The 27803-nt window shown below is 45.3% G+C and overlaps 1 protein-coding gene across 1 annotated transcript in view; it reads right to left on the reverse strand.

Annotated features, from left to right (window-relative positions):
• Positions 1–6280: 6280 nt before the first annotated feature.
• Positions 6281–27803, reverse strand: part of SUDS3 (SDS3 homolog, SIN3A corepressor complex component) — a 28731-nt gene continuing 7208 nt past the window's right edge. The window contains exons 5-12 of the mRNA XM_063315471.1: positions 27144–27163; positions 26237–26393; positions 25266–25361; positions 24029–24090; positions 22058–22079; positions 21144–21249; positions 12809–12893; positions 6281–7348 (exon numbers count right to left, since the gene is read on the reverse strand). Of these exons, the coding sequence (XP_063171541.1) occupies positions 7250–7348; positions 12809–12893; positions 21144–21249; positions 22058–22079; positions 24029–24090; positions 25266–25361; positions 26237–26393; positions 27144–27163 (647 nt within the window). The 3' untranslated portion in view covers positions 6281–7249. The remainder of the gene's footprint in view (positions 7349–12808; positions 12894–21143; positions 21250–22057; positions 22080–24028; positions 24091–25265; positions 25362–26236; positions 26394–27143; positions 27164–27803) is intronic.

A 27803-nucleotide genomic window follows, 5' to 3' on the forward strand; every position in this document is an offset into this window, starting at 1 on the left:
CTTAACCTTTGTCAGCATGCTGGCTGGGAAATCCTGGGAGCTGAAGTCCACACATCTTAAAGTTGTGGTGGTTGAAACTGAAGTCCAGACATCTTAAAGTTGCCAAAGTTGAGAAACACTGCTCTCAAGATCTCCACTTGGGATGGAATGGAATTGTGGGAAAGTGCAGCATTTCCTCTTACACAACTTCCCATTATTCTGTAACCTCCCTGGCTGTTCATACTTCAAACTGAAGTCTCATGGACAGCTCTTCATGTCTTCTCTTGGAACTGAATGGAAGAATGGGAAGCCTGGGATGCTGAAGACGGCTGGTGAAAACATTGCCCTGTGAAAGACAATACCTTCCCACCCACACCCTCAGTCACCTTGCAGCTAAACAAGCGCATAACACTATCTGTGCAACCTCCTCGCAAGGTAGATTTGGCCAAGAGAGAGTGATAGCTGGCCCATTATCAGCCGTGCAACTTCCATGTCTGAGTGGCCTCAACTCTGGGTCTCTCCAGGCCCACACTGACAGCTTAACCACTATCTGCATTAGCTTTGAAGCAAGAAGAGAAAATTAATCCACAATATCTATGGAACATCTCTGAAAGTGGTGCTGGAGGGCGTCTATGGGTACAATAACTGGAAACACACTCTGGGTCAGCCACCTCCCTAAAACCTCCACTTATCTTGGGTTCTTCCAATCTGCCTGCAACACATGGCTACTTTCATGCAGTTTGCTTAACCTGGTTACTGAAGTCACCCCAATTCTACACAATACATTGATCTTCAAACCAAGTTATAGAAAAACACACACACCCTGAGTCAACTTAAATAAAGCTAACCAAGCTGAGCTGGCTGTGTGAATATGTCTGCTAGGTATTTCTTGACCTGACTGAGCATATTGTGTGAACACACAGCCTTTGGGTCTGCTTTACCCACATCTGGAAGCAAAGGATGTCACAGAGCCCTCCGAATAAATCCACCAGCAAATGAGCCCTTTCCAATTATGTGAAGCGTGTCCTGCCTGTGCTCATCTACCCCCTGTTATACTGATGAGGTTAAGCTAAAGCAACCTTTTAATTAGAGATTAACTTGAGCAGATTAACCTCTGATTGAATCTAATGAGCGAGGTTGGCTTCTAATTCTCACTCCTGGGGAATCAGCCAGAAAAAAAGGATCCCAAAGTAGTCTACAAGGATGAGTGATGCAACCAACCCTGCCCTCAGTTTACAGTCTTAAAGAAATGGCACACAAAGAAAAAGGGACAGGGAGGGAGGAGGAAAATAAAAGCAAGTTCAAGCTGTTATTGATAACCAGCTGGGAGAAAGTTTAGTTCAGTGTTTTTCAAACTTGGCAACTTTTAGAGGTGTGGACTCCACCTCCCAGAATGCTAGGACTTGAAGTCCACGCATCTTAAAGTTGCCAAGTTTGAAAAATACTGGTTTAGTCGATCTTCCAGCAAAGGTCATGGAATCAGCCTGCTTCTCTTCATCCTGATTTGCAGCACAACTGGGGGTCTGTTGGCTGGCTGGCTGCCTTCCAGATGTGTTGACATCAACTCCCACGATTCTCATCAATGCTTATGCTGCCTGTGGATTCCACACATCTGGAGAGCACCAGGTTGGGGAAAGCTGGGGAAGAAATGGCTTGTTAGCCAAGTACTGTTCTGGAGATGCAGCTAGGTGTGTAAACCACACCAGATCCAAAATCAATGGCTGCTTTTGGGCAACACGTTACTGTTACCCAAGGAAGGCAGGCGATGCCTGAAGATGACTGATTAAATCATCAAGCTCTAATCCTTCCTAACCAGGCTGCAAGAGGGAAATGAAAACAGCTCTCAGCTGCTAAGCCCCCGTGGAGCGAAAGCAAAGCCATCTCCCAAAGGCACTGGTCGAGAGAATATTAAGCACACAAAACCCACTGTTCCTAAATCTCCTACATGCATCTGTCTACCTCTTAATATTTTGATTTGCAAGCCACGAAGTTTCTTGCAGGATCACTTTCCACCCTGCTCACCCCCTGCTCACCCTATCCTATCTGGACATTTCCCGATGGGTACAATACCACTCCTCATAGTCCTCATCAATATGGTTATTGATGCAAATCTTGCGTCAGATTTCTGGAGGGCACCCAGCCAATGGCTGTCATATCATGCTGCAAATCATACATCTGCAGGGACAGATTGGGCCAAGGTGCATCATGTCAAGATTTAGACCTTCACCCCGGCCTTTAATGGGATGCAATTGCAGTTTGGACTGCTGCAACACACTCTACATGGGGCTGCCCTTGAGCAGCATTTGGAAGCTTCAGCTGGCACAGAATGCAGCTGCCCGGGTTGTACTTACTGTTGGCTACTTGGCAGATGTAACACCACTGCTTTGGGAGTTGCATTGGGTGTGTGTTTCAAGGTGCTGGTTGTTACCTTTAAAACCCTTCACAGCTTGGGACCAGGTTACCTGAGGTGCCATCTTTTCCCAGTTGCCTCTACCCATCCAATCTGGTCCAGCAGGATGGGCATGCTCCGGGTCCCATCAGCCAAGGTATGTTGGCTGGCAGGGACCAGGAAATGTGTCTTTTCTGCCGTGGTGCCTGCCCTCTGGAACATCCTCCCAAGATTAGGATGGCCCCAAACCTGCTGGCTTTTCAGAAGGCCTTGAAGACCTGGCTATGTGCCCAGGCTTGGGGTCCCAAGTGTGCAAAGGTCCCCATTTCCTGGTTGTGCTGACACCGATGGATTTTAATATCTCTTGGCTATTTATATTTAATTTCTTTTGTATTGTTTCAATTGACTTTTTTTTATGATTGTTAGCCACCCAGAGTCACTGGTTTGAGATGGGCGGCTATATTGATTGATTGAATGAATGAATGAAAAAATAGCCCTTGCTTCTGACTTGGAGCAGCTCAGCTGGCAAGGCACAATCCTGATTATATGCCATCAAGTCGTTTTTAACTCCTAGCAACCACATAGATTTTCTCCATGGTGATCTATCCTCAACCTGTTCCTTCAGGTCTCCACACAATCCTGGCCCTCCCTGAAAGGACCTTGGCCAGCTAAAATGTAATTTTCTGATTTTAGCATGAAATTTAAACCACCTTGCATTTTGTTATCCCCAACATGCTGAATCCATTGTCCTCCTGATAATTCTGGCCTCCCAGTCTTTGTCCTGCTCACTGGCCAACTCTGCAACTCTTTCCAGGATAATGAAGATGGGGAGATTTTCTTTCTGCAATTCCGTACATACAGTATTAATCTATCACCCCCAGCCTAAAGAATGGGATTTATCACAAAACAAAAATGTGCAGATTTCTCAGCCAAGTGCACCAAAGCAGGCTTGTGAAAACAAACAGCTCAGGAAAGAATTTAGATTTATTTCATGTGTCAGCTGTAAGGAAACTGAAGCCAGTTCTTTTGCTGCCCCCACCTCCCAAATATCTACTGATATGCCAGCCATTTGTCCAAGCCTTTAAAAAGGTATTTGTTGTAACCATCTTCAAGAACGCCAGTGTGACTTGACCAAATATTCAAAACATGTTTGCTAACAGAAGTCTTTATGGGAAGTCTATAAAAATGCATCTACTGATGCCTACCACCCCTTCATCTACTTACCAGCAACTCTTGCTATCTTCCAGCATCTGGCTCTTCTTAAGTTACACAACCGTTGGCTACATCAGAAATTAATTCAACAGCGAGCAAGGCTTTCAGGCGCCAAGCACTATCGCAGGCGCCAGATACAATTTCTAAAATGGCCCCCAGGTTTTGCCTGTTCCTGCATGGAAAAGCATGGGTGGCTTTGTCATCTGGTATCTCACAGAAGACCACGGCTGCAAGGGCAGCCTAAGATTGGAGAGATGCAAAGGACTCTGGCGGCCACTGGGTCAACCCAACCTACTCCAAAGTTTTGTTGTTACAGGGATAAAATGGAGATCCTGTGCAAATGGGGTATAAATGGCATGGAAGTTTGATAAATAAAGTATCTAATGAATAAATCTCACAGTTGGGATCTTGGGGAATTTGGAGCAATTTTATCTTATTCTTTATTTAATGTTTGGTGTTCTGCAGGCACCATTTTAGAATTATGGGTTCTCAAGAGCTGTTTTGCCTGGTCAATTAAAGGGCACCACGTTGAAATAGAGAGGCTGTTCCCCATAGACACTTTTCAGGAAGAGACAAGGCTTGGCTTAAAATGCAAGTTTTGCATACTGAAGACCCCAGGGAGGGACGATGGGAAAGGCAAGTGGGAAAGATGGCCCTTTGAAACCCCAGGAAGATTCTGCTGAGCCAGATGGCCTTGTGGCTTGACTTGATACCCCACACAGCTTCAAGCCTTCCGCATCCCCACCTCATATTGCTTTCTCCTTTCTTCTTTGCTTCATTTTCATTGTAGAGCACCCTCTCTCAACCTTTTGATCCTGGAGGAACCCTTGACATATTTTCCAGGCCTCGGGAAACCTGAACATTCGGGCTCAAATATGGACCAGAAGTTACAAAATTGTATTTGTCTCATGGGTAGGCCTGTATAGATGCATGAACAGTGTTCTTAAACCAAAGAATGAAACTTACCTCTTTAATATGAACTTGCCCAAATCTGAAATAATTTTTTAAATAAATTGTATCTCCCAGGGAAAGAGCCTTGTGTGGCACAGGGTGGTAGGTGGCAGTATTGCAACTGAAACTCTCCCCACGACCCGAGTTTGATTCCGGTGGAAGCTGGATTCTCGGGCAGCCGGCTCAGGTCAACTCAGCCCTCCACCCTTCCGAGGTTGGCAAAATGAGCACCCAGCTTGCTGGGGAAGGTGACGATTGGGTAAGGCAGTGGCAAACCACCCTGCTCTGTACTCTGCCAAGAAAACGTCACGAAAGCAGCATGCCCCCAAAGGGTCAGACATGACTCGATGCTTGCACAGGGGACCTTTCACCTTTCATCCTCTCCCAGGGAACTCCAAGTGACCTCTCACGGAACCCTGGTTGAGAAACCCTGTGGTAGAGGATTTGTGGATCCCAGCTCTTTAGCCAAATTGGAGGCTAACCCATACAAAAGGATGTGTCAAAGTAGTAATTTGATAGCTCCAGGAAGGTCTTGTCCACGGGGGATAACAACCCTTTGTAGAACAACCGATTTGGACATAACTGCTGCTTTGAAGGGATGAGAAGAAACAAGTAGCTAGCCGTCCAAATTACACTCAATACCAAAACTCAATTTTTTTATACTTACCAAGTGGATTAACTCCCACCCACCTCCTGCCTGGAGAGGTGTGCAAGGGGCAACCGAAATGCAAAACCACTTGGATCAGCCCACCCCAAGAAGATATAGGATGTTCTGAGGCTGGACTGCCTCAGTATCTTGCACATCCTCAGATACGTGGATGTCAGTGTCCAGGATTCCCAACAAGACAACCGGCCTTCATGTGGAGCACATCCAGGTTGAGAAAGGTTGACTTGGGGCACTCTAAGAAGCCAGACCTCGGAAAAACGATTCTCAATGATGAGCATCATCCCCGCGGTTTTCACACAAGATTCACCGTAGGCTTACTCACCTTAAGCCCAGTTCCAGGTGTCCGGAGAAGAGGGCTACTTCGAAATCAGCCCTACTTTGTGCTTTTGGACATAGCCTGGAGGCTAAAGCAAGTGCCCACATGAAGCTGCTTAGTACGTCCTCCTTCCTGATTGCTGGGAGAGAACTATAGGCCCAACGGCTTGGCCCCCCCTCTCGTCTGCAAGAGCACAAACCCCAATTCAGCTACCACCTTTTAATTATTTATTAAAAATAGTATTAGTTGTTTTTTAAAAAAAGAGGCAGTCTCAGCCAGCATTGCGAAAGTTACAGGGGTTATTGGTCAAGGCGAGTGCTCCCCCCAAAGATAGGATTACACTTGGCTTGCTGGGTCATTTGGCACTAGAACCATAGGTAAGTAGCCCGCTTACTGTTTGCACCTGACACAATGAAGAAATGATTAGTTAGAAGGTCTCCCTCCCTCCTGATCTTCAGGATGTCTGTGAAGACTTGGCGATTTCATCAAGCCTTGAGGTCAGGGCTGGTACGACTATTACCTTTCACTGTATTTCTGGAATGTCTGAATCCTGGTGTATATGCCTGTTTGATGCATGATCTTGGTTTAACTGCGGTCGATTATTACGTGTTGATGCTCAGGTTCCTGAACTGGTTTAACCCGTAATAATCTGCAGAGCGATCTGGAGTAAGTAGTCATCCGCTGTTCAGAGGAGGTGGATCAGAGCAGTCAGTAAGGAAAACAATTGTGAAGCCGGGGGAAATAATGCCAACACTACACGCAAGACTGGAGAGATAAAAAATATTTTGGGGGAAACGGCTCTGCCACCACTGGGTCATAAAAACATTACAATGCTGGGAAGCTCTGCTGGTGCTTCCGGTCTGCTTCCAGGTCCTTCTCTTAGTATTTACATTTGGGGGGGGGGGGAGGCAGAGGAGGTTTGCATGCACAAAGTCAAGGCCTCTGGGAGGATGTGCCCAAAGTTTTTCTGGAGAAGGCCAGTCTGAGGAAGGGGGAACTACCCCAGCGAAGGGGGCACTTTTGGGGACACAATCAACTTTGTCCCTCAGCAGAACCCTCCTTCCTGGTGACCCCACTGCTGCTTTGAGGAGGAAACAACATTCAGGAATTGGGGGGGGGCAGAAAGAAGAGAGACCCTCTGTGCTTGTCCACCATTGCCTGCAAAAACAAGAACAGAAACACCACTCCAAGCTCTTAATGTAGCTTTGGCTTAATCAAGAAAAATTCCTGCAACTCCTTTTCATATAAATAACTCGAAATCCAGGATGCCAGGGGGCTTCTGAAAGCTCCCAGCCGCTTCCCGGCACGGCGACTCAGATGAAGGCTGTCCTTTTCTGGTCGTTTCAACAGTCCTCGCTGTCACCATCCCCTCCGTTTGGCGTCGCTCCCCTTTGCCGGACCGTTGGCTCGGCTTCCTCCGGGCTGCCGCGCCGGCCTTCCTTGACTGAAAACATTTACAATGCCTCGTGGGCAAGAAGGAACGACGTAAGAGAAAGGAGAACGCGGGCATTCTTCTGGAGGAGTCTTTGGAGACGAGACAGCGAAAGCAAAACCTCCAGTCCGGGTTGCAGGACGCTCACAAGACAAACCAGGGAGGATGCAGCTGGCGGAGAGGCGCTCCCCGAGAGGCAAAGGGAAGGATTATTGTTTTGCTGGTCAGACCTAGCGAGTTCAAGTACGCCTCTCGCAGGCAGCGGACTGTCTGTAACACGGACGTCTGCTGGGAAGGAGAGAGTCAAGCTGCCGACCGCCGGCGAATCACGAAAGCTCCCCGCTGGAGCTGACCAAGATAGATCCTCATTTTCGTGCTGTCGCTGGTTTTTCTCACCCAGATCTGTCAAAAGTGGGGGGGGGGGGAGAAAAGCAGAGGAATGGTGACGCTGGGAAGAGCTGTTCCCCTACAGAGCGGTTTGGACACGTTGTCGTGGCAGCTGGGAACGCGTGGATTCGACGCACAATCCCGCTCGCCTTGGTTCTTTACTAGGTAAAGGTAAAGGTTTCCCTTGACGTAAAGTCCAGTCGTGTCCGACTCTAGGGGGCGCTGCTCATCTCCGTTTCTAAGCCTTAGAGCCGGTGTTGTCCGTAGACATTTTCCGGGTCATGTGGCCGGCATGACTCACGGAACGCCGTTACCTTCCCGCCGAAGCGGTACCTATTGATCTACTCACATTGGCATGTTTTCGAACTGCTAGGTGAGCAGGAGCTGGGACGAGCAACGGGAGCTCACCCCGCCGCGCGGTTTCGAACCGCCGACCTTCCGATCGGCAGCTCAGCGGTTTAACCCGCAGCGCCACCGCATCCCTTTGGTTCTTTACTAGGAACTGAAATATTCCTATTCGCTCCTGATCATGCTTTCATCAATTTTATTTCCCAACTGGGAGTTTTAGATGCCCAGCTGCTAAGCTTTAAGAGGCGGGTCTGCCCAACCAGGTATCACTCAGAGGATGGCCTGCGTGGGATTATCTGCTTCCTGCTGCCAGTGCGCCCCAGGAGGTTTAGCTGGCCGTGCTAGATGGCTGGCTGTGCAACCTTCATTTTATCTCCATATACTGTCTCGGGCCAATGCTAACCTTGGAGCGTGGGGGCGGGATGGTTTGCAGGCCGTGTCTGACAGTACTGACCACCACAGCAGCAACAGAACAGGCATTGATGGCATGTGCTACCCGGAATAAGGAAACAGGTGCTCACATTGGCAATAATTCAAATTCTGACCAGAAGCTCCCTTACACGGTGTTGGCTTATTGATCCATCGAGGTGTGTTCTGCCTGCTCCAGCCACCAGTGCTAGAAATCCACAATCCAAGTTCTTATCATTATCACTCCATCTCTACTCAATTTACTCAATTGACTTGAATTACTCAATTGAGAATTATTGTACAGGTACTCCTCGACTTACGACCATTCGTTTCATGACCACTCGAAGTTACGACGGCGCGGGGGAAAAGGGGCTTGTGCCCAGTCCTCACACTTACGACCATTGCAGTGTCCCCATGCTTGGGTGCTTTGGCAACCAGCATGTATGTACAATGGTTGCAGCATCCCAGGGTCACGTGATTGCTGTTTGCAACCTTCCCAGCCAGCTCCCAACAAGCAAAAGCAATGGGGAATGATGTAATTCACTTAACAGCCACATGCTTCACTTAACGACTGTGGTGATTCACTGAATGACTGTGGCAAAAAAGGTCGTAAAATTGGGTGTGACTCACTTAATGACCACATCGCTTAGCACCAGTCATTCCAGTCCCAACTGTGATCATGAGTTGAGGACTACCTCTATTCAATCTGACGTCAAGTTATGTTCGGACTCACACCTCATGGCATAACTCCGCACACTCTTTGGAATGTCTGCAACTTGGCTCATTGTTAACTGAAAGAGATGCTCTGAGTAGCAGCCACACAGCTGAATTTGAGCACAAGCAATACCAAATATTTCCTTTTCAATTACCCCTTTGCCAGGAACCCTCCGTTTCACTCAAAATAGACTGAAATGTCATGCTGCATTCCAAACTCAGCGGGGGCTTCTCCACAATAGTTATTTGTACTGGTCATCTTGGAGCTATTTCTATCACTGCAATTTTTCTCTTTTCCAGCTCCCAGATTTCCTCCTTGCTGTGTCGAGCTACAGATTCATTTAAAAACTCATCAGAATAAAACACTGCAAAATTTCACTTCTTCGAGCAAAATAGCCATCAAATGGCAGGTCGACACAAGTTGGGCACATGTACAAGTTATATCCCAATGGCTGGGCTCACACGCTATGCTAGGCCATGATTTCTTAAAAAGGTCAAAATGGCCTGGTTCACAGATAACACTAAGCAGATAACACTAGATAAACACTAATAGCCAGTTTGGTCTAGTGGTTCAGGCACCAGGCTGGACACCAGGAGACCGTGAGTTCTAGTCCTGCCTTAGGCATGAAAGCCAGCTGGGTGACCCTGGGCCAGTCGCTCTCTCTCAGCCCAAGAGCCAATCAGGCGTGGTAGGAGAGTTCTAGTCCCGCCTTAGGCCTGAAAGCCGGCTGGGTGACCTTGGGCCAGTCGCGCTCTCTCAGCCCAAGAGCCAATCAGGTATGGTATGAGAGTTCTAGTCCCGCCTTAGCCATGAAAGCCGGCTGGGTGACCTTGGGCCAGTCCCTCTCTCTCAGCCCAAGAGCCAATCAGGTATGGTATGAGAGTTCTAGTCCCGCCTTAGCCATGAAAGCCGGCTGGGTGACCTTGGGCCAGTCGCTCTCTCTCAGCCCAAGAGCCAATCAGGCGTGGTAGGAGAGTTCTAGTCCCGCCTTAAGCCTGAAAGCCGGCTGGATGACCTTGGGCCAGTCGCTCTCTCTCAGCCCAAGAGCCAATCAGGTGTGGTAGGAGAGTTCTAGTCCCGCCTTAGGCCTGAAAGCCGGCTGGGTGACCTTGGGCCAGTCGCTCTCTCTCAGCCCAAGAGCCAATCAGGCGTGGTAGGAGAGTTCTAGTCCCGCCTTAGGCCTGAAAGCCGGCTGGGTGACCTTGGGCCAGTCGCTCCCTCTCAGCCCAAGAGCCAATCAGGTGTGGTAGGAGAGTTCTAGTCCCGCCTTAGGCCTGAAAGCCGGCTGGGTGACCTTGGGCCAGTCCCTCTCTCTCAGCCCAAGAGCCAATCAGGCGTGGTAGGAGAGTTCTAGTCCCGCCTTAGCCCTGAAAGCCGGCTGGGTGACCTTGGGCCAGTCCCTCTCTCTCAGCCCAAGAGCCAATCAGGCGTGGTAGGAGAGTTCTAGTCCCGCCTTAGCCCTGAAAGCCGGCTGGGTGACCTCGGGCCAGTCGCTCTCTCTCAGCCCAAGAGCCAATCAGGTGTGGTAGGAGAGTTCTAGTCCCGCCTTAGGCCTGAAAGCCGGCTGGGTGACCTTGGGCCAGTCCCTCTCTCTCAGCCCAAGAGCCAATCAGGTGTGGTAGGAGAGTTCTAGTCCCGCCTTAGGCCTGAAAGCCGGCTGGGTGACCTTGGGCCAGTCGCTCCCTCTCAGCCCAAGAGCCAATCAGGTGTGGTAGGAGAGTTCTAGTCCCGCGTTAGGCCTGAAAGCCGGCTGGGTGACCTTGGGCCAGTCCCTCTCTCTCAGCCCAAGAGCCAATCAGGCGTGGTAGGAGAGTTCTAGTCCCGCCTTAGCCCTGAAAGCCGGCTGGGTGACCTCGGGCCAGTCGCTCTCTCTCAGCCCAAGAGCCAATCAGGTGTGGTAGGAGAGTTCTAGTCCCGCCTTAGGCCTGAAAGCCGGCTGGGTGACCTTGGGCCAGTCCCTCTCTCTCAGCCCAAGAGCCAATCAGGTGTGGTAGGAGAGTTCTAGTCCCGCCTTAGGCCTGAAAGCCGGCTGGGTGACCTTGGGCCAGTCGCTCTCTCTCAGCCCAAGAGCCAATCAGGCATGGTAGGAGAGTTCTAGTCCCGCCTTAGGCCTGAAAGCCGGCTGGGTGACCTTGGGCCAGTCGCTCCCTCTCAGCCCAAGAGCCAATCAGGTGTGGTAGGAGAGTTCTAGTCCCGCCTTAGGCCTGAAAGCCGGCTGGGTGACCTTGGGCCAGTCCCTCTCTCTCAGCCCAAGAGCCAATCAGGCGTGGTAGGAGAGTTCTAGTCCCGCCTTAGCCCTGAAAGCCGGCTGGGTGACCTCGGGCCAGTCCCTCTCTCTCTGTCCAACCCACCTCACAGGGTGGTTGTTGTGGGGAAAAGAGGAGGAGGAAGGAGCACTACTGTAGGTATGTTTGCCGCCTTGAGTGATTTATAAAAAATATATAATAAAGGCGGGATAGAAAATAAAAGATAAATAAATAAATAATTGGCGCTCAATCATCCACAATGGTGGGGTTCAGACAACAGGCTAATCTGACACCAAACCAATCATATTCCAGTCCAATTACTAAGTGCGAAATGTCCCATTTGGTGTCATTATTTTCTTTTCCCCCACTTGCTTACTGTGAGACAGGCCGAGGGGTGACTCAGTGAAAGAGACAAATACGTTGTCCTGGAGAACGGTTCCTCTCATTCTGAACCATTTATCTCTGTGTACCTTTTTAGAAACTGCAGAGGAGAACCTCAGAAGATGGGTTAACTTGAGAGGTTAGGAGAGGGTTTCTCAACCAGGGTTCCGCGAGAGATCCCTAGGGGTTCCCTGGGAGATCACGATTTATTTTAAAAATTATTTCAAATTTGGGCAACTTCACATGGAAGAGGTAAATTTCATTCTTTATTTTTATATTAAGAACGCTGCTCTTGCATCTAGACAGGCCTACCCATGAAAAGAATAGAATAATTTTGAGACTTCTGGCCTATATTTGGCCCTGAATGTTTAGGAGTTCCCCAAGGCTTGATAGATAGATAGATAGATAGATAGATAGATAGATAGATAGATAGATAGATAGATAGATAGATAGATAGATAGATAGATAGATAGATAAATTTATATCCTGCCTTTATTATTTTTATAAATAACTCAAGGCAGCGAACACATTGAATACTCCTTCCCCCTCCTATTTTCCCCACAACAGCAACCCTGTGAGATGAGCTGGGCTGAGAGAGAGGGGGACTGGCCCAAGGTCACCCAGCTTGCTTTCGTGCCTAAGGCGGGACTAGAACTCACGGACTCCTGGTTTCTAGCCCAGCGCCTTAAACTGGCTCTATTTCAAGGGTTCCTCCAGGGTCAAAAGGCTGAGAAAGGCTGGGTTAGGAACTAGGAACCTGGTATTTTCTACATGCAAAAGACCATTGCTCGGTTTCACAGCTCTCCTAAAAGTCAGCAAAAGTTGCCGGAGTCCAACCCTAACCAGTCTAAACCAGCACAACCAAGGAAGAGGAAAACCAAAGAGCATCTGCCAGGCCGCTGCTCCTACCACATTAATGGGGGCAGGAAAGATTACAGCCTTCAAGTGAAGAGCCCACATCCAAGCCAGAAATCAACAGAGGGCAGCTTATTTCTCCGACACATCTCAGAGGAAGGAAGAGATGGCGTATCAGGAATGCATGGATTTAAAAGCAACTAGCTAAAAGCAGCGGAGCAGTAAGTATGCCTGCTTCTGACACACAGCCAGGAGAGCTAGACAAGAGTTCCTATTAAGTTTCAAAAGAAGAGCTGTAGTAAGATCAGAAACGTTATCCAGAGAAATAATTGCTTGATGAAAATCTCCGTTCCTGCTCTGAAGGATTCTTCGCGGAAGCCCTCCAGCTGGTGGTTGCCACGCAACTAAGCAAGGAAGGATCCAGCAGGCAATACAGTTATCGCACTCCAAAGATGTGGAGAAGGCTGCTCCTGATTCAAAACCTACACAACCACACAACACAAAAGGGAGACATTTTCTTACCTCGTTGGCCCCCACCGAGCTGATCACACAGCTGATTTTAGTATTCTCTTTCGATTCCAGATAAATAGCCTGGCTCTTGTGATACCTGAAAATAAAGTAAAGAGTTGGATGCCACTGCAAAGGGGAACCTGTCTCTTCTTTGTGAAACGGAGCTCCAGAGTCTGCCCCACCCCTGAAATTAGGACCTTTTCTGCCTGCCAAAAAGGAACTTTTTGCCCTTTCACCCACCAGCCAGGATTCCCTCTGATTTTCACAACCCTATCTGGGCCATTACAACAGCGATGCACAAGCCCTGCCAGCCAAATGCAATGTTTGACACGCCGAAAGGAGAGAAAATGATTAAATATAGGAACTGTCTTATTAATGTTTTGTCCTAGTCCCTAGGAAAAAATCACTACACTTTAACCACGCATATTTAACACGAATTAGATCTGAAACAAATCAACCATTGCTTGGCTGTACGTTTGCGTGCAACCCAGAACTGTCACGGAAATTCTACATTCCTGTAACCTTTTTCTGACCATTTTTTTTTTTTAACTTTTATGCGACTGTAGCTTTCAGAAGAAAAGCCTCTCCTGGTTTCCTTTGTTTTATTCACAGCCACCTTGGGTTTTTAGAAAAGGACAAACAGACCTCCCTATTTTCTTCCTTCTTGTTCCTCTACCCTTGAATTTCTCTCCCTCCTTTTCCATTGTTCTTCCAATGTGTCCTTAGCACTACTGGATCTTTTCCCCATGGAAGAGATTAAGTGTCTCAGGTAGAGCTCAGCTGAGATCAACCATTGCCTAATCACAAGCCTAAATTGTTTGACATCCTTCCTGTTTACGCTGCTCCACTTTCGTTAACAGCCTCTATCTCCATAAGTTCCAAGAATCACTGTATCTAGCCCAGTCCCCGATTGCGGTTAACAGTTCAATCTCCTGACCACCAAAACTCATCAGGATGTTTCCTCCATCATCATTTCTATGATTTCTTCTCCTTTGTTTGCATTATCCTACTGACTGAAACTTCACCTGTGTACAAGACAAGTATAAAAACCAGCATCAGTATGCTGCAGGGAATAGGCCATAGCAAGGTAGAGAGAGAGGTGCCATTCTACGCTTCTCCCAGTTCGGGAATTTAAAATTAAGTATCACTGCCTTTTGCCCCGGCTGCAAATTTTAACAGAAAGGGCCACGCTGTTTACTGGAGCAAGGAAAAGCGTTTGCCTTCTGTTACAAGCCAAAATATTAGGCTCAGGTTGTATGTATGATCATGTCAAATCAAGCAGCTTTGCTTTCTTTCGATCTCACTGGGGTGGATTCCCCTCTCCTGGTCCTTGTCAGTGTTAGGGAGGCATTAGCATTCAAGCCCCCTTGGGCATATACACCAGTGCTGTGTTTCTCAACCCTGGCTACTTTAAGATGGGTGGATTCCAACTCCCAGAATCCCCCAGCCACCCATCTTAAAGTGGCCAAGGTTGAGAAACACGGCACTAGAGTTCAGGCCAGAACAAGAGGCTGATGTCCCCAGCTTAAGGCTCCATTCATTATTCCACCTGCTTTCTGATCATCTGAAAGATGGCTGGTGGGCTAGCAAAGATGTTAAAATGAAGACTAATTGAAATCAAGCTGTCCCTGAGGGGCTTGTAGGCATATTAGACACGGCTGAGGGATTGGCTGTCACTGACCGTTATAAGGATGTGCTGGGTTGTTTTGTTTTTTAAATGAGAAAAACTACAGGAGATATGGAGTCTAAACTGGGCTTCCAGTCTGGCTGGTGTATCACCAAGAAGCTTCTGGAAATTACGAACAAGGGAGTTGCCTGTGTGAGATCAAATCAATACTTCATCTAGCTAATAGCTTTGAAAAACTCACAGGCAAGAGAAGGGGTCATAGCTCTTCCCTTGGCACCAGGATCGGGCATTTACAGGCACGCTGCCCCTCAGCAAAGTTTAACAAAGTAGACTTCTCCTCTACAAGAGAGTCAACTTTTTAGCAGACAGCAAAGCCAGGAGATCATTGCAGATTCAGCAAATGCACTTCTATTATGCACTAAGCTGGGCTAACCATGGATAAGGTACTTTCCCATGGATGCTGGCCCCAGTGGCCAGGCACCTTCAACGTTGGCTAGTAACTCAGCCACCTCTGTGAGGGCTGAACAAGTGATATTTCTACTGCCTAGAATCCCATAAGGATTGAGGCAGGGATAATATATAAAACAAGCTTCCCAATTGTTTGTTTAAAATGAATTTTTAGAACAAGTAAATTTAAAAAAAAACAAAGTCGCTTGGTCAAGAAAGCCCTTGGCATTCTGATTTCATTCTTGCAGAGGGTGGAGGGAAAGGGATTGAGCCAAAGAGTCTTCTTTTATGAGATTTGGGCCGCCTGGTTCTCTAAGCTAGAAGAGTAAATTCTGGGTTTGGAACACACAAAGAACCACGATAACAACAAAGTGGATCCCAGCTGTGATTAAGCACTCTGCCTTGGCCACAACTCAACCTCTACTCTGAAACTGGACATCAGACTAAGAGTTCTGTAGTATCAAGATAAGACAAGACAACTTAGTCTTATAGCAGGGTTTCTCCACCAGGGTTCCATGGAACCCCAGGGTTCTGCCAGAGGTCACTAGGGGGTCCCTGGGAGATCATGATTTATTAAAAAAATTATTTCAAGTTTGGGCAACTTCACATTAAAGAGATAAGTTTCATTCTTTATTTCCTGCATATATACAGGTCTACAAATGAAATGAATATAATAATTTTGTAATGTCTGGCCCATATTTGAGCCTGACTGGGCAGGGGTTCCCTGAGGCCTGAAAAATATCTCAAGGGTTCGTCCAGGGTCAAAAGGTTGAGAAAGGCTGGTCAATAGTGTGAAGTAGGACAAAAGGTATGTTATATCCTATACAATATACTTTTCACTCTGGTGAATCTACTTGCAAATCTATTTCACTGTATGACTGAGTTCTCGCAGTGAAGGTAAAGACCTCCGACTTAATTTGTGTGTCTTCAAAATGTCGCAAGGCAGCTTCTGCTGCATTAGATCCTAAGACCTCGAAATCCCACCCTGACTGCACCATATGGGCCCTCAACATGACACACCGAGTACTGTTTTATAAGTATTACAGCCCTCTTCCCTCTCTCTTGCACAACTGTTATAACCAAACCACTGCCTATCACACCTGATTCCATAAATGAGGATACATTTCCTGCTGAAAACCAGATCTTACTCAACTCTTTGTGCAGATTCTGGATTTCAGCCTCCAAACCACCACTATTTCTGTAAATCTAAATACCATTAAGGAGCTTTAGATATTGCATTCCTAGCCATAATTGTTTGTTCTTTTGAGATAATGATCCTTTTACATGTTTCCTGTCAAGAAAAGTGGGGGGGGGGGGAGGGAAGGAAGTATATTTCTACAGCAGCTAGCAGATTCATTTTTAAAAAACATATGATAGCTTGGGAATTTTAATTTGCGCTTCAAAATTTTCCTCCTACACTTGGGAGCTATTTTAAAAGTAACTTTCTGCCAAAGCATTATTGCAATTAATTTTTTTTAAAAAAATACACAGCTCTAACAGTAAAAGGGATGGTGATGTTGAGCTTGATGCATATGAAGACCTGAGAAAGGAATACAAAAATGACCAGAAATATTCTGAAATTAAACAAAATATTTAGTCTAGTATAACAGATGTTCTATTAAATGCAGAAAACCCCAAACCAGTAATTGCATATATGGACAGGGAAGACTATGGAATTCTATTATGAATTCTTATGAATTCTATTATGCATTCTATGGAATTCTATGGACTCTGGAATTCTCCTCTATTGGTACTATGGAATTCTGCATTCCAAATAAAACCGTGGCAGGGATAAATCATGCAACACAAACACACCCATGCTCACACACCATGCTTCACCTTAATATGGCTTGTTTGGTTGGGATTTGCTTTGTTCTGCGAATTCAGCCATCGGTTACTTATGCCATAAACCACTGTTAAATAAATCACCGTCTAGCCTCCTTGAATGAAAGGAGGAATGCAACGGTTAATAATTAATCTGAATCATTTTTTTCCCCTCTGTCACGAATACAGCAATTGGCTTAAGTAAGCATTCCTACTGCAAATGTAATGCTTCGGTTAGGAGTTTCCACATAGAGAGTGTTAATTTTTTTAAGTAGTGCAGCAGAATTTCAAACAGTAGGAAGTATATGATTAGTTGGGAAGGCAGAAGTTCTTCTGAAGCCTAACCTACACACACATTAAAAACTGCTAATGCAATTGCTTTTATCAAGCCCCACTGAGTTTTCACACATTTTCAAATAAAACCTTTTTACTTAAAAAAAAAAGAGTTCTTAAAACTGGAAAGGGAAGGAAAAAACAACTCCTCAAAAAGGGAACTTTGAAACACACTTTTGGATCCCCAAAATGTGTTCAATAACACCCAGAATCTTGGAATATCAGAGCTCTGGGTCACATCACGAACTATTTCAACATTTTCTGGTTAATTCAAAAATGTGCTTTGTGTGTATGTGTGTATGTGACTGTAGGGGATTACTTTATAGACTTCTGGAAATAGTGGGGAGGCTTTTTCAAATCCAGTGCAGCATAAGCCAAAGGCAAAAGCTCACAAAACTCAATGTGAAAATGAGTCATGCTGTTGAGAAGAATATCACAGATACTAAGTAAGATCAGATCAAATCTGAAAACACTCTCTGCATTTGTGGCCATGCATCCCTTGAACTTAGGAGAGAAGAAACCTGATGTGAAGAGTAGGGGATGAAAACTTGATGTGAAGAGTAGGGGATGGACCTCAGGAGGTCTATAAAGGACTTGCCAATTCAAGAAACCCTCAAGGGACAAGAAAAACAGATTTAATTACTAAGCCAAGATTGTCCCTCAACAGTTTCCTAAACCACTATTCTATCTTCATCTTCATCATGCTCATCATCATCCCAAATCAATCCACTGCAGAATGGAAGTCTCTTCATCAAAGGTTGCTGACCATCATCTACCATCCTGGTCCAGGGTGGATTGGCAGATTGATGTTTTTGACTTCCTGATCAAGGGCTGAGAGAGCACCTGGCCCAAAGTCACCCAGCTGGCCTCTGTTCCTAATGGAGAACTAGAACCCATGTCTCTCCACTCCCAGTCCAGCACCTTCACTACTACCCCACACTGCCTCTTGGACTGAGAGGGAGGGACTAGCCCAAGGTCTCCAGAGAACCTTCATTCTGGGAGGAACCACATTCTGAGTCTTGCCACGTATTGTCCTTCATTTTCACCATCGGCTCTCACTATATCCTTTAATATGGTAATACATATACTGTAGATGTGATCTTTACAAAGATATGGCGGGGGGGGGAGGGGGGAAAAAAAGAAAAAAGCAGCCATTCCCTTACAGAAAACTTCTGATGAAGACTTCTGATGGTCTTCTGCCACCTTGTGGCGTAGAGCATTAACAACCTTATTTTCCATTTCAACCCCCCCCTTGACTCGACTCCATGGGGAGATTTCAAGACTACAGTTCCCAGAACTCCCCTGCCAGGCTGACCTAGACATGACCATGGGGGATTCTGGGTAAGAGAGAACCTGCTCATCTAAAGGCAGCCAGGTTGGGGAAGAATTAACTTAGTTACAGTAAACGGTGTACTTTACTGATTAGTCAATTGACCATATCAAAGCATAGGCATCAGTCACAGTAAGTTACAATAAAATGAGATAAAATAGGCTACAGTGAGATAAAATTGATAGAATATAGTAAGGTAAGATGAAGGAAGGATGAAAAGTAAGATAGCATAGTATAAAATAGAGTGCAGAGCTGTAGAGTAAGATGACTATTAAGACAGTATGTGTTTAGGTGAATTCATCACCTTTGCACGCAATCCTAGCGCGGCGCGTTCTCCGTTGGAAGCCCTGACTATAAATTAACAGTTCTAGGGACTACGTATATATTTGTGCCCTAAAGAAAATAAGATAATCTTTTGTGAGAATCCCAGTATGTGGCTCTGTCAAGTAGTGTCTGCAAGCACTGAGCCCTTGCTGAGGCCCTCAGTTGGTGAAGATGATGGAACTTGCTGAGATGGCTAAATTGCCTTCTTTGATCAGAGAGAAGAGAGTATCTATGTTTATTGCTGACTGGAAACTCCTTATGGGCTGTGTCTGTGAAGCAGAACAAAATGAACTTATGATTTATGGTTTTGATGATCAGACAGGATAGATTATAGAAAGAAGAGAGCTATGTTGTAACCACAGAGTGAGAGGTAAACTTATAACTGTACTTATAACTGCTGTAAAGAAGATCAGAAGCCACTTCTTTGTATTTTTTTTTCTCTTCTGTTTTTCTTTTACTTCTTTTCCTTTCTTGCACTTTTAGTTTTCGCTTTGATTTCTTTTTCTTCTTTTCTTTTTCTCAATTATATTAGTTTGTTATTAGTTTTTGGCTTTAAAAAAAAAAACCTTTAATAAAATGATGTATGTGTATAAAGAAATCAAGGCCTGGGGTGTGGGTGAGTTCCCCTTCCAGGTAAGCAGTCAAGCAGATGTCTACCAGGGCTGCTTTAACTGGAGTTAAATCCCATTCAAGATTCAATTACCTATGCGTATCTAAATCATTAGTAGCTCCAGTAATAGCACCCATTTGTATATCAGTTAGTGAAAAAACATCTGTTTCACTCTTTATCTTTTTTTCAAAGAAAATAACATAAAATGAACATTTCTACTGATATTAGGGAAAGCAATGAAAGAATATTAAGAGGGGGATGTATCACGTAGAGTAGCATAATTACAAAGCAAAAAAATCGTATTTATCAGACATTTGGAAACTAAAGATTAATTAGGAGAATGTAATAAAACAGGCTCCTTAAAGGCTAGAATTGAAAAGAATTGGATATTCTAGAGACTAATAAAATTCCAACACAGCTTCTGTACTGAAAGCAAGACATTTTATGACCTTGGCGGTAAGAACTTGACATTATTAGCCCATGAATTAAAAAAAAAGAGCAGGGGAAAGCAATTTATAAAATTTAACCAGGATTCCACTGATGAACTAGGCTTGAGGGTCCCAAGTGATTTCAAAAAAACGACTGCCTTACACAAAATCAAATCCTTGTTCTGCTGGATGTGGCCAATTTTCCGGTTTGGCACCTGCCCAATGCACTGTGCCTACTGCTCCCAGCATATGTCAGTCATACGGACTTACACTGGGTGGAGACTTTTTGAACTGTGCCCCACAGAACCCTAAGGGCAGCAATTTTTCTAAGGAAAAGCAATCGCACCCCAGTCATTGAACACTGATTCATTTGGTTAAAACATTAACCCCCCCAGGTGATTGTGAAATTGTTGTACCTTGGAAACCTTAATTTTGCATTTGCAGTGAACGGTTCACTTTCTGAATTTATAATAAGTGGAAGAGCTTTCTGGACAGTAATTGGGGCATCCATTTTTGCAAAATTCAAGTAACTGTAATGTATGAATTTGCATTAAGAAATTACAACAAACACAAGTTTGCCAATTTTTTAGCACTAGAGCTCTGCCTCCTGATCAGGCGTTCCAGGAGATAGATAGATAGATAGATAGATAGATAGATAGATAGATAGATAGATAGATGGATGGATGGATGGATGGATGGATGGATGGATGGATGGATGGATGGATGGATGGATGGATGGATGGATGGATGATGGATGGATGGATGGATGATGGATGGATGATGGATGGATGATGGATGGATGATAGAGACAGACAGACATTTAACTAACAGGTTCCACAGCTTGAAAAAAATGGAAAATCCTTGCTTTAGAGCAGCGTTTCTCAATCTCAACAACTTTGAGATGCATGGACCAACTTCAACCTCAACCACTTTAAGATGTGTGGACTTCAGCTCCTAGAATTCTGGGAGTTGAAGTCCACACATCTTAAAGTTGCTGAGGCTGAAGTTGACATGGAAGTTGAAGTCCACACATCTTAAAGTTGCTGAGGTTGAGAAACACTGACCTAGAGGACATTGGGTTGAAGACAGTGGAGACAGATCAATATTGCTTGTTGAGTAAATAACAGTGGTTTCAGGCAGGAGTTGCCTCCTGGCCACCCCTGAAGATGCAAAGAATGGAACCTGAATCTTTTGCATGCACGTTGGGGATGCTATGGCAGTCTGGCCCTTCCAGCATCAACAGGAAGGTGTGATCAATGACATCCCTCTGCATGTGCACAGGCGTTACCACTCTGCATACTTTGACTCTGGCCATGCAAACCTCTCGCAACTTTTACAGATAAAAATTACCTCTGAATACCCCTCCATTCAGAACATTCTTAACGTGCTCTGCAAAGCCTCTCGTTCCATCTGCGGCCCCTTACCATCGTTTATCGTAGTAAAGCTTGCCATCTTCTATCCGGGCCTCAAATCGTTGGGCTGGGGATTCTGCGGGGGTCGCCGGCAGATGCTCGGGCGATGAAGGAGATGCTGGAATGGAAGGATGATCTTGGAATCAGCATCGGCTTAAAATGCAGCTACAGCTACAAACTCAAGCAAAGGATGGCAATGAAAGATTTCATTCCACAAGGAGAGTATTATTGAAGCGTTGGTGAAGAGGACAGAGGGAATGGCCTTGAAGGACAGGAGGAAGAGCTGCAGACCAGTGGGGCTTGACCCCGGGCCAAGAAACTAATTTGTGAAAACGTCTCACAGTAACACACACACACCCCCCCCCTGCCACCCCAGTTCACAAGAAGTGAGACAGTAAAGAGAGAAGCACATTCAGACTGGCAAGATTCTGTGACCAGAGCTGCAACGATAAAAGTAGTCCTGATTTATATGGCGCAGGTTTCTACCTTATCAGCTGCCTTGTAGGGCTGACACTTTGCACAGACCAATCGTGCACCATCAAGCCATCTGTTAATCTAACTCAAAGGGGAAACACAGCCTTAACCCCCCCACCCACCCACACACCCACCCCCCAATCCATATCCCCTTAAAATCAGGCAGGAAAAAATCAGCCCTTTTCTGGTGATATCACCAGCTGGCCTCCTCCAGAAGGTTGGGAAGCTGGCCTGGGGAAGCTGATCATTCCTGTTTTAAAGTAAAGCAGATTAAGGTTTCAGGAATGTAGTCTTCCATAGTCAACTGCATTAAGATCCTTTCTAACAGAGATGCTGAATCTGGGATTTTCCATACGCCAAGAATGCTAAGCTGCAGTCTTTCTCCTTGTTCCAAGCCAAGACAGGCAACATAACTAATTAAAGTAAAACATGCCAATGGTCATACGGCTTACCTGGTCTTTTAGGTGACTTAAGCTATAAAAGAAAGAACAGGAAACTTGAAGGAACAGTCACAAAATGCTACCAAGAAAAAGGAGCGATCAAAGGAGAGCAATTCATTGTTAGCTGTGAGCATTCGGTTACATGAACTGTGACCAGCTAAAGTGGCAATCCAGATGTGTCGGACTCCAAATCCCACAGTTTCCTCAGGCAGCACGGCTATTGGCCATATAAGCTGGGGAGGGAAGAGATTATTGGAATCCCACAACTGGAGGGCCCCAGCTCTCAATCAAATCTTTGAATCAGATAAATCTATAAGGAAATGAACTAATATCATGACATTCTCTGTTTGAGCCACAGTGGTGGAGAAACTCAATACAAACTGGTCGACTGAAGCCAGAAAGTCATCAGCCTACTAATTTCTGCAAGGCTGTCTTGAGAGGCCTTTCAGACTCTTCTCCTCTTACGCAGAATTTCATTTTACGTTTTATATCCGAGCCGGCTCTCACGTCCCCAGCGTCTCTGGAGACAGCAAAGACGGAGACAAATATCAGAGTTGGCTCTCGAGGGGGCAACTTTCTTAAACCACCAGCGATCAGAGATGATGGCCCAGACAACCTTCACATGCTTTCTCTGAGGATTTACAGGTGTTGGGAGCCTGCACTGAGGATTTTCTTCAGCTCGTATCTGTGTGTGTGTAAATATAAAAAATAAGGTTTGGTGTCTAGGAATAGATGGTAAAGCCCTGGACACTGCCTTGGAGAATCTCTCTGATCCAGACAATCCACCATTAGGTAGGAGTGAGCAAGAGTGTCTTATTAGAGCACCCTTGCTCAACCTTTTGACCCTGAAGGAGCCCTTGAAATATTTTCCAGGCCTCGGGGAACCCCTGCACGTTCAGGCTCAAACATAGGCCAGAAGCTACCAAATTATTTTATTCGTTTCACGGGTAGGCCTGTATTACAGGCATAACTGTGTTCTGAAACTAAAGAGTGCAACTTACTTCTTTCATGTGAAGTTGCCCGAATTTGAAATATTTTTTAAAATAAATTGTGATCTCCCAGGGAACCCCTAGTGACCTCTCACAGAACCCGAGGGGCCACGGAACCCTCGTTGAGCAACCCTGCTCTATACGGATACCCTTCTGCATGCTTCAATTTCCAATGTCATCTTCTCTGGCTCTTCGTTAGAACTTGGATGATGAAGGAAAAAGGGCTCCACTCCACCTCATTTGGAGGAGCTAAGAAGAATACAGGTAGTCCTCGACTTACGACCACAACTGGAACCAGAATTTCCATCCTAAGTTCTTGCGGTTCTAAGTCGAGTCACCATGTGACCAGATCCACTTTTACAACCATTTTTATAGCAGTCGCTAAGCAAATCCAGCTTCCCCAATGTGTGTTTTTGGCCAGAAAACAGCAAAAAATGTCGCAAAACACAATCGCGGAATGCTGCAACCAGTTGTAAACGTGAGCTGGTTGCCAAGCGCCCGGAATACGATCATAAGACCGTGGGGTGTGTGTGTGTGCAATGTTTTGCGACACTCAGAAGTGCTTTACAGGCCATAAAGCACCCATTCCGAGACCGTCGTAATTTCGGACCATCGTTAAACGAATGGTCTTAGTTGAGGACTACCTGTATGAGTTATGGCAGGAATTCAAATCTGGTGCTTGGGAGGTCTCCAACAGCATCTTCTTTGTGCCTCCACATCTCCATGATAAAGAACTTTTCCTGGATAGGAATCCACCCTCTTTTTCCCTTACACTTTTTACCAACTTTTGGATGTGACAGCTGTAGCACTGAGCAATATGGAAAACAAGAAGGAAGTGTCTCCCTCTCACATCCGGAATCCACACATAAAACCAGCTTCTTCCTAGGAGAAACAAAATACTTGCCCCAACCCAGAGAAGGCAAAGTTGGGTTGGTTAGACAGAACGCAATTCTTTTTCCTGCCTCTTCTCCTGCCCGCATAAAGAAGCACTTACCTTATTGAGGGTTCTCAAATCTTCCATTATCTGCTCATCCGTTAGGAGATAATTGAGCTGAGGTAATGTGCGTTAAGGGTAATCCAAAACACGAATGTACCTGCGTTCATCTTGCCAAAATGGCCCAACGGTGGCATCTCATTCTGAGTCTCTTTTTCCCATGTTGTACTGCGAAGTGTACTACGGTTTGTTTTTAGCTGTTGTTTACTGAATATTAATGTACATCCTGATTTTTTGGGGAGGGAGGGGAGAACATGATCTTATTCTGCTTTAAGACGAGAAGCCAGTTTCACTGATTCAAAGCCATCTTAAAAAGTCAGTTGACCCTGAAAAATAGCTTAGAAACTCCCTAATAGAATAGGTTGCCAGGGAAGGGCTATGTAGACAAGCATTATCTCTGGTGGTGGCTACGATGAACAAGGTCTGCCTAGAGAACTGTCTGCCTAGACCTGGGATTCCTAACTTGATGTCCAATGGAGCTGCTGTGCCCATGGACACCTCTTCAGGAGAAACCTCTAAGTCTCCTGTTGCTCCCAATTTCTTAAAAACAAAACAAAACAAAACAAAAAACTCTTTGCACTGCAGACTATTTTTTGGCCATGTTGTTCGTCTCCGATGAAGTGTTAATGAAATAAAAGTTTAGGGAACAAAACTGAGAACAAAAATTCCCAAAGGAAGTCCTGTGGTTTTGATTTGGGATCTCCATCTTGTATTTTGGTCCATGGATAAGTTCCTTTCCTCCTAGCTTCTACAGTATGACCTCTGGGAAATGGGTGTTTTGTGGTCCCCATTCCCTTCCTCTTTTCTTCTATGGTACAAGATAGTCAGGATCATGCTCTCAAAATCTGGCCCATGACACACTGGCTCAACAAGATTGTGGACATCCAGACTGGATCACAAGGGGGCTGTGGAAACCCTCCAGAATCCTATTTCTGGCCTGCAAAGCAAGACTGCGCTTGCTGAGATTTGGAAGCAAAATGGTCAACTTTAAGAAGTGTGGTTTTTCAGCCAAAACAAGAAGAAGAGAAAAATAAGAATGGAAACAGGGCCTCGAGTCCTCTGCCAGGTGAAATGCTTCCAAACGTGCATTTACTCTCCTCCGGCCCACATGTTTGACTGCTTCTCTGGAAGGCTTCCTGGGGCCTGCCATCTGGGGTGGGGAGAAGTTGCAACTTTTAGGCTGAAAAATACTGCCTAGCCTGGGTTTCGGGGCAATATTCTGACGCACAAAGGATATCTGGAGCTGGTTTTCTCCTTTTGTCAGGGATGGGAACGGGATCATTCGGCCTCCTCCGCAATTTCCTTGTCATGATAGGCTTTACTTCCATGGAATCTGAAAAATGACAAACCAGTCAGATTGTAAGGCCCACAAACTTCTTTAAAGAAGGCACAGGAAAAAACGCCTTAGGTACTGCAGCATAATAAAAACACTTGTCTCCCCCCCAAGATATATTCTTCACATCTATAAACATCATTTGGCTAAAATATCTCCTCAGTGTTAAGCAAAATAAACCAATTACTGTTCAAATATCCCAGCCATGTTGGGTATGGCTTGCAAGAAACACATTCCACTGATCAGTTATCCTTCATCTCTGAATAAATGTGACTTGAAACACAAGTCGCATTCTACTGGGGTATATAGCTAAACCTGCGTACTATTTTTTTTTTAGATTTTTTATCCCACCTTTATTATTTTTTTTATAAATAACTTAAGGTGGCAAACATGCCTAGTACTCCTTCCTCCTATTTTCCCCACAACCACCACCCTGCAAAGTGGGTTGGGCTGAGAGAGAGGGACTGGCCCAGGGTCACCCAGCCGGCTTTCATGACTAAGGCGGGACTAGAACTCTCCTACCACGCCTGATTGGCTCTTGGGCTGAGAGAGAGCGACTGGCCCAGGGTCACCCAGCCGGCTTTCATGACTAAGGCGGGACTAGAACTCTCCTACCATGCCTGATTGGCTCTTGGGCTGAGAGAGAGTGACTGGCCCAGGGTCACCCAGCCGGCTTTCATGACTAAGGCGGGACTAGAACTCTCAGTCTCCTGGTTTCTAGCCTGGTACCTTAACCACTAGACCGACAGCAATTTAACTGAATCTCCAAATCAAGTTGACTTTCTGAAACATTGTACTGAATCTGGGTATTGAGCCAGGCACATCCAAAGCAATTTGTCTCAATGATTTAGAAAACTTTTGTGTTTTTGCTTTACCTCCTGTTAATTCCATGGTTAGCTTCTCACTCTCAATCATCTTCTTCTTTTCTTCCAATTCAGCAATCAAGTTTTCCTTCAGCTCAATTTTTTTATCCTCAAACTCCTTCACAGCCGCTTTTTTCTCTTTGATGTAGTTTCGTTCAACCTGCTCTGTCTAATCCAAACCCAAAAGAAAAGGAGAGAATTCTCAAGGAGGCAAAGCTTAAGTTGCTGTTAGTTAGTTAGTGAATAGGCTGCTTGACTCCATCCTGGATGGGATGGGACTGTAACATGTTGGGCCCAAAGTAATGCTCACACGGTCACTTAGGTGCAAAACAAAGATGAATTGATTGATGGGTAGAAAAGAATGACCAATCAAAATGGAAAAATATAAACATGGTCTAACTGAATTATCTTTTGGAGGTGTTTCATGGAACAAGAGGACTAATCTTGTTCTTTAATCTGTTCTCAAAGTCCAAGGATCCATCTAGCCCAACACCCACAAGGTAGCAAAGGCCAGCCAGATGGCTAACTTAGATGGCTTTCAAAAGGGATTGAATAAATTCATGTTTGACAAGTTCTTTAGAAGCTAATGGACTTGGAGATTCCATGTTACCTCTGGGTTGAGGGCAAAGCTATCCCCAAATAGCAACTGCAGAGGAGCCATGGCAAAAGGTGTGTGTCTGAGGAGGATGTCTCTATCTCCTTTTTTATGAGACAGAACTACCAGCCACCTCACCCCAACCAAAAATAGTTGAGCATATATTAAACCACTTTTTACAAGATTCACTAAAATCAATTCAGCATCAATTCTGTTTCGATTTCAGTGAATCTACCCCAAATCTGCCTAGGCTGGAATCCAATCCAGTGAATAGAAGTAATCCTGAAGTCCTAACATCAAATAATTTTTATAAAATAGACTTACTTCCAACTGAAGAAAAAGCTCTGAAAGGAAACAGACATGACAATTATTAGTGGGAGGATGCAAGCATATTTTAGTAGAATATTGGAGCTGTTGTTCTGAGATAGATGCTTTGGTGACAAAAGACTATGAAGTAAGCTATAAGATCTTTAACACTGATATGGAAAGCAAGCATATGAATATACTTCTCTCTGCACTAAATCCTAAAAAATGCACAAATGAGATGGGTATACATAATCTGTTATTACAGACAGTCCAAGCATTAGGGTTTCTGCTTAGCAAACCATTGTTAAAACAACAATGACGAAGCGGCATGAAGTTCTGGCATTTATTTTTGAGTAGTAGACAGATGGGACTGAACTGTGAGAGTGAAGATATTTGCAGAAAAGCAATCACTAGTTATCAGGCCTTTATATTTGGAATTAGCTGAAGCTATCATTTATTGGCTGATTCATTTATAAAATCCACAAACAGCCTGTTAGGATCACCATGATACCAAAAAACAGGAGTACAGGCGAAGAACAACAAAAACTCACAGCAACAGAGATTCAGCTGTAATCAGTGATTTCCAAGGGCATTTGCTTGGGGTGAGGATTAAAATCTGAAGATTGGTAAAACTTTATAGGCTAACAACTATCTCTGTTCCAGGTCCTTTCACAGAAA

This window comes from Candoia aspera, chromosome 15, assembly GCF_035149785.1.
Source record: "Candoia aspera isolate rCanAsp1 chromosome 15, rCanAsp1.hap2, whole genome shotgun sequence".
Taxonomy (NCBI): domain Eukaryota; kingdom Metazoa; phylum Chordata; class Lepidosauria; order Squamata; family Boidae; genus Candoia; species Candoia aspera.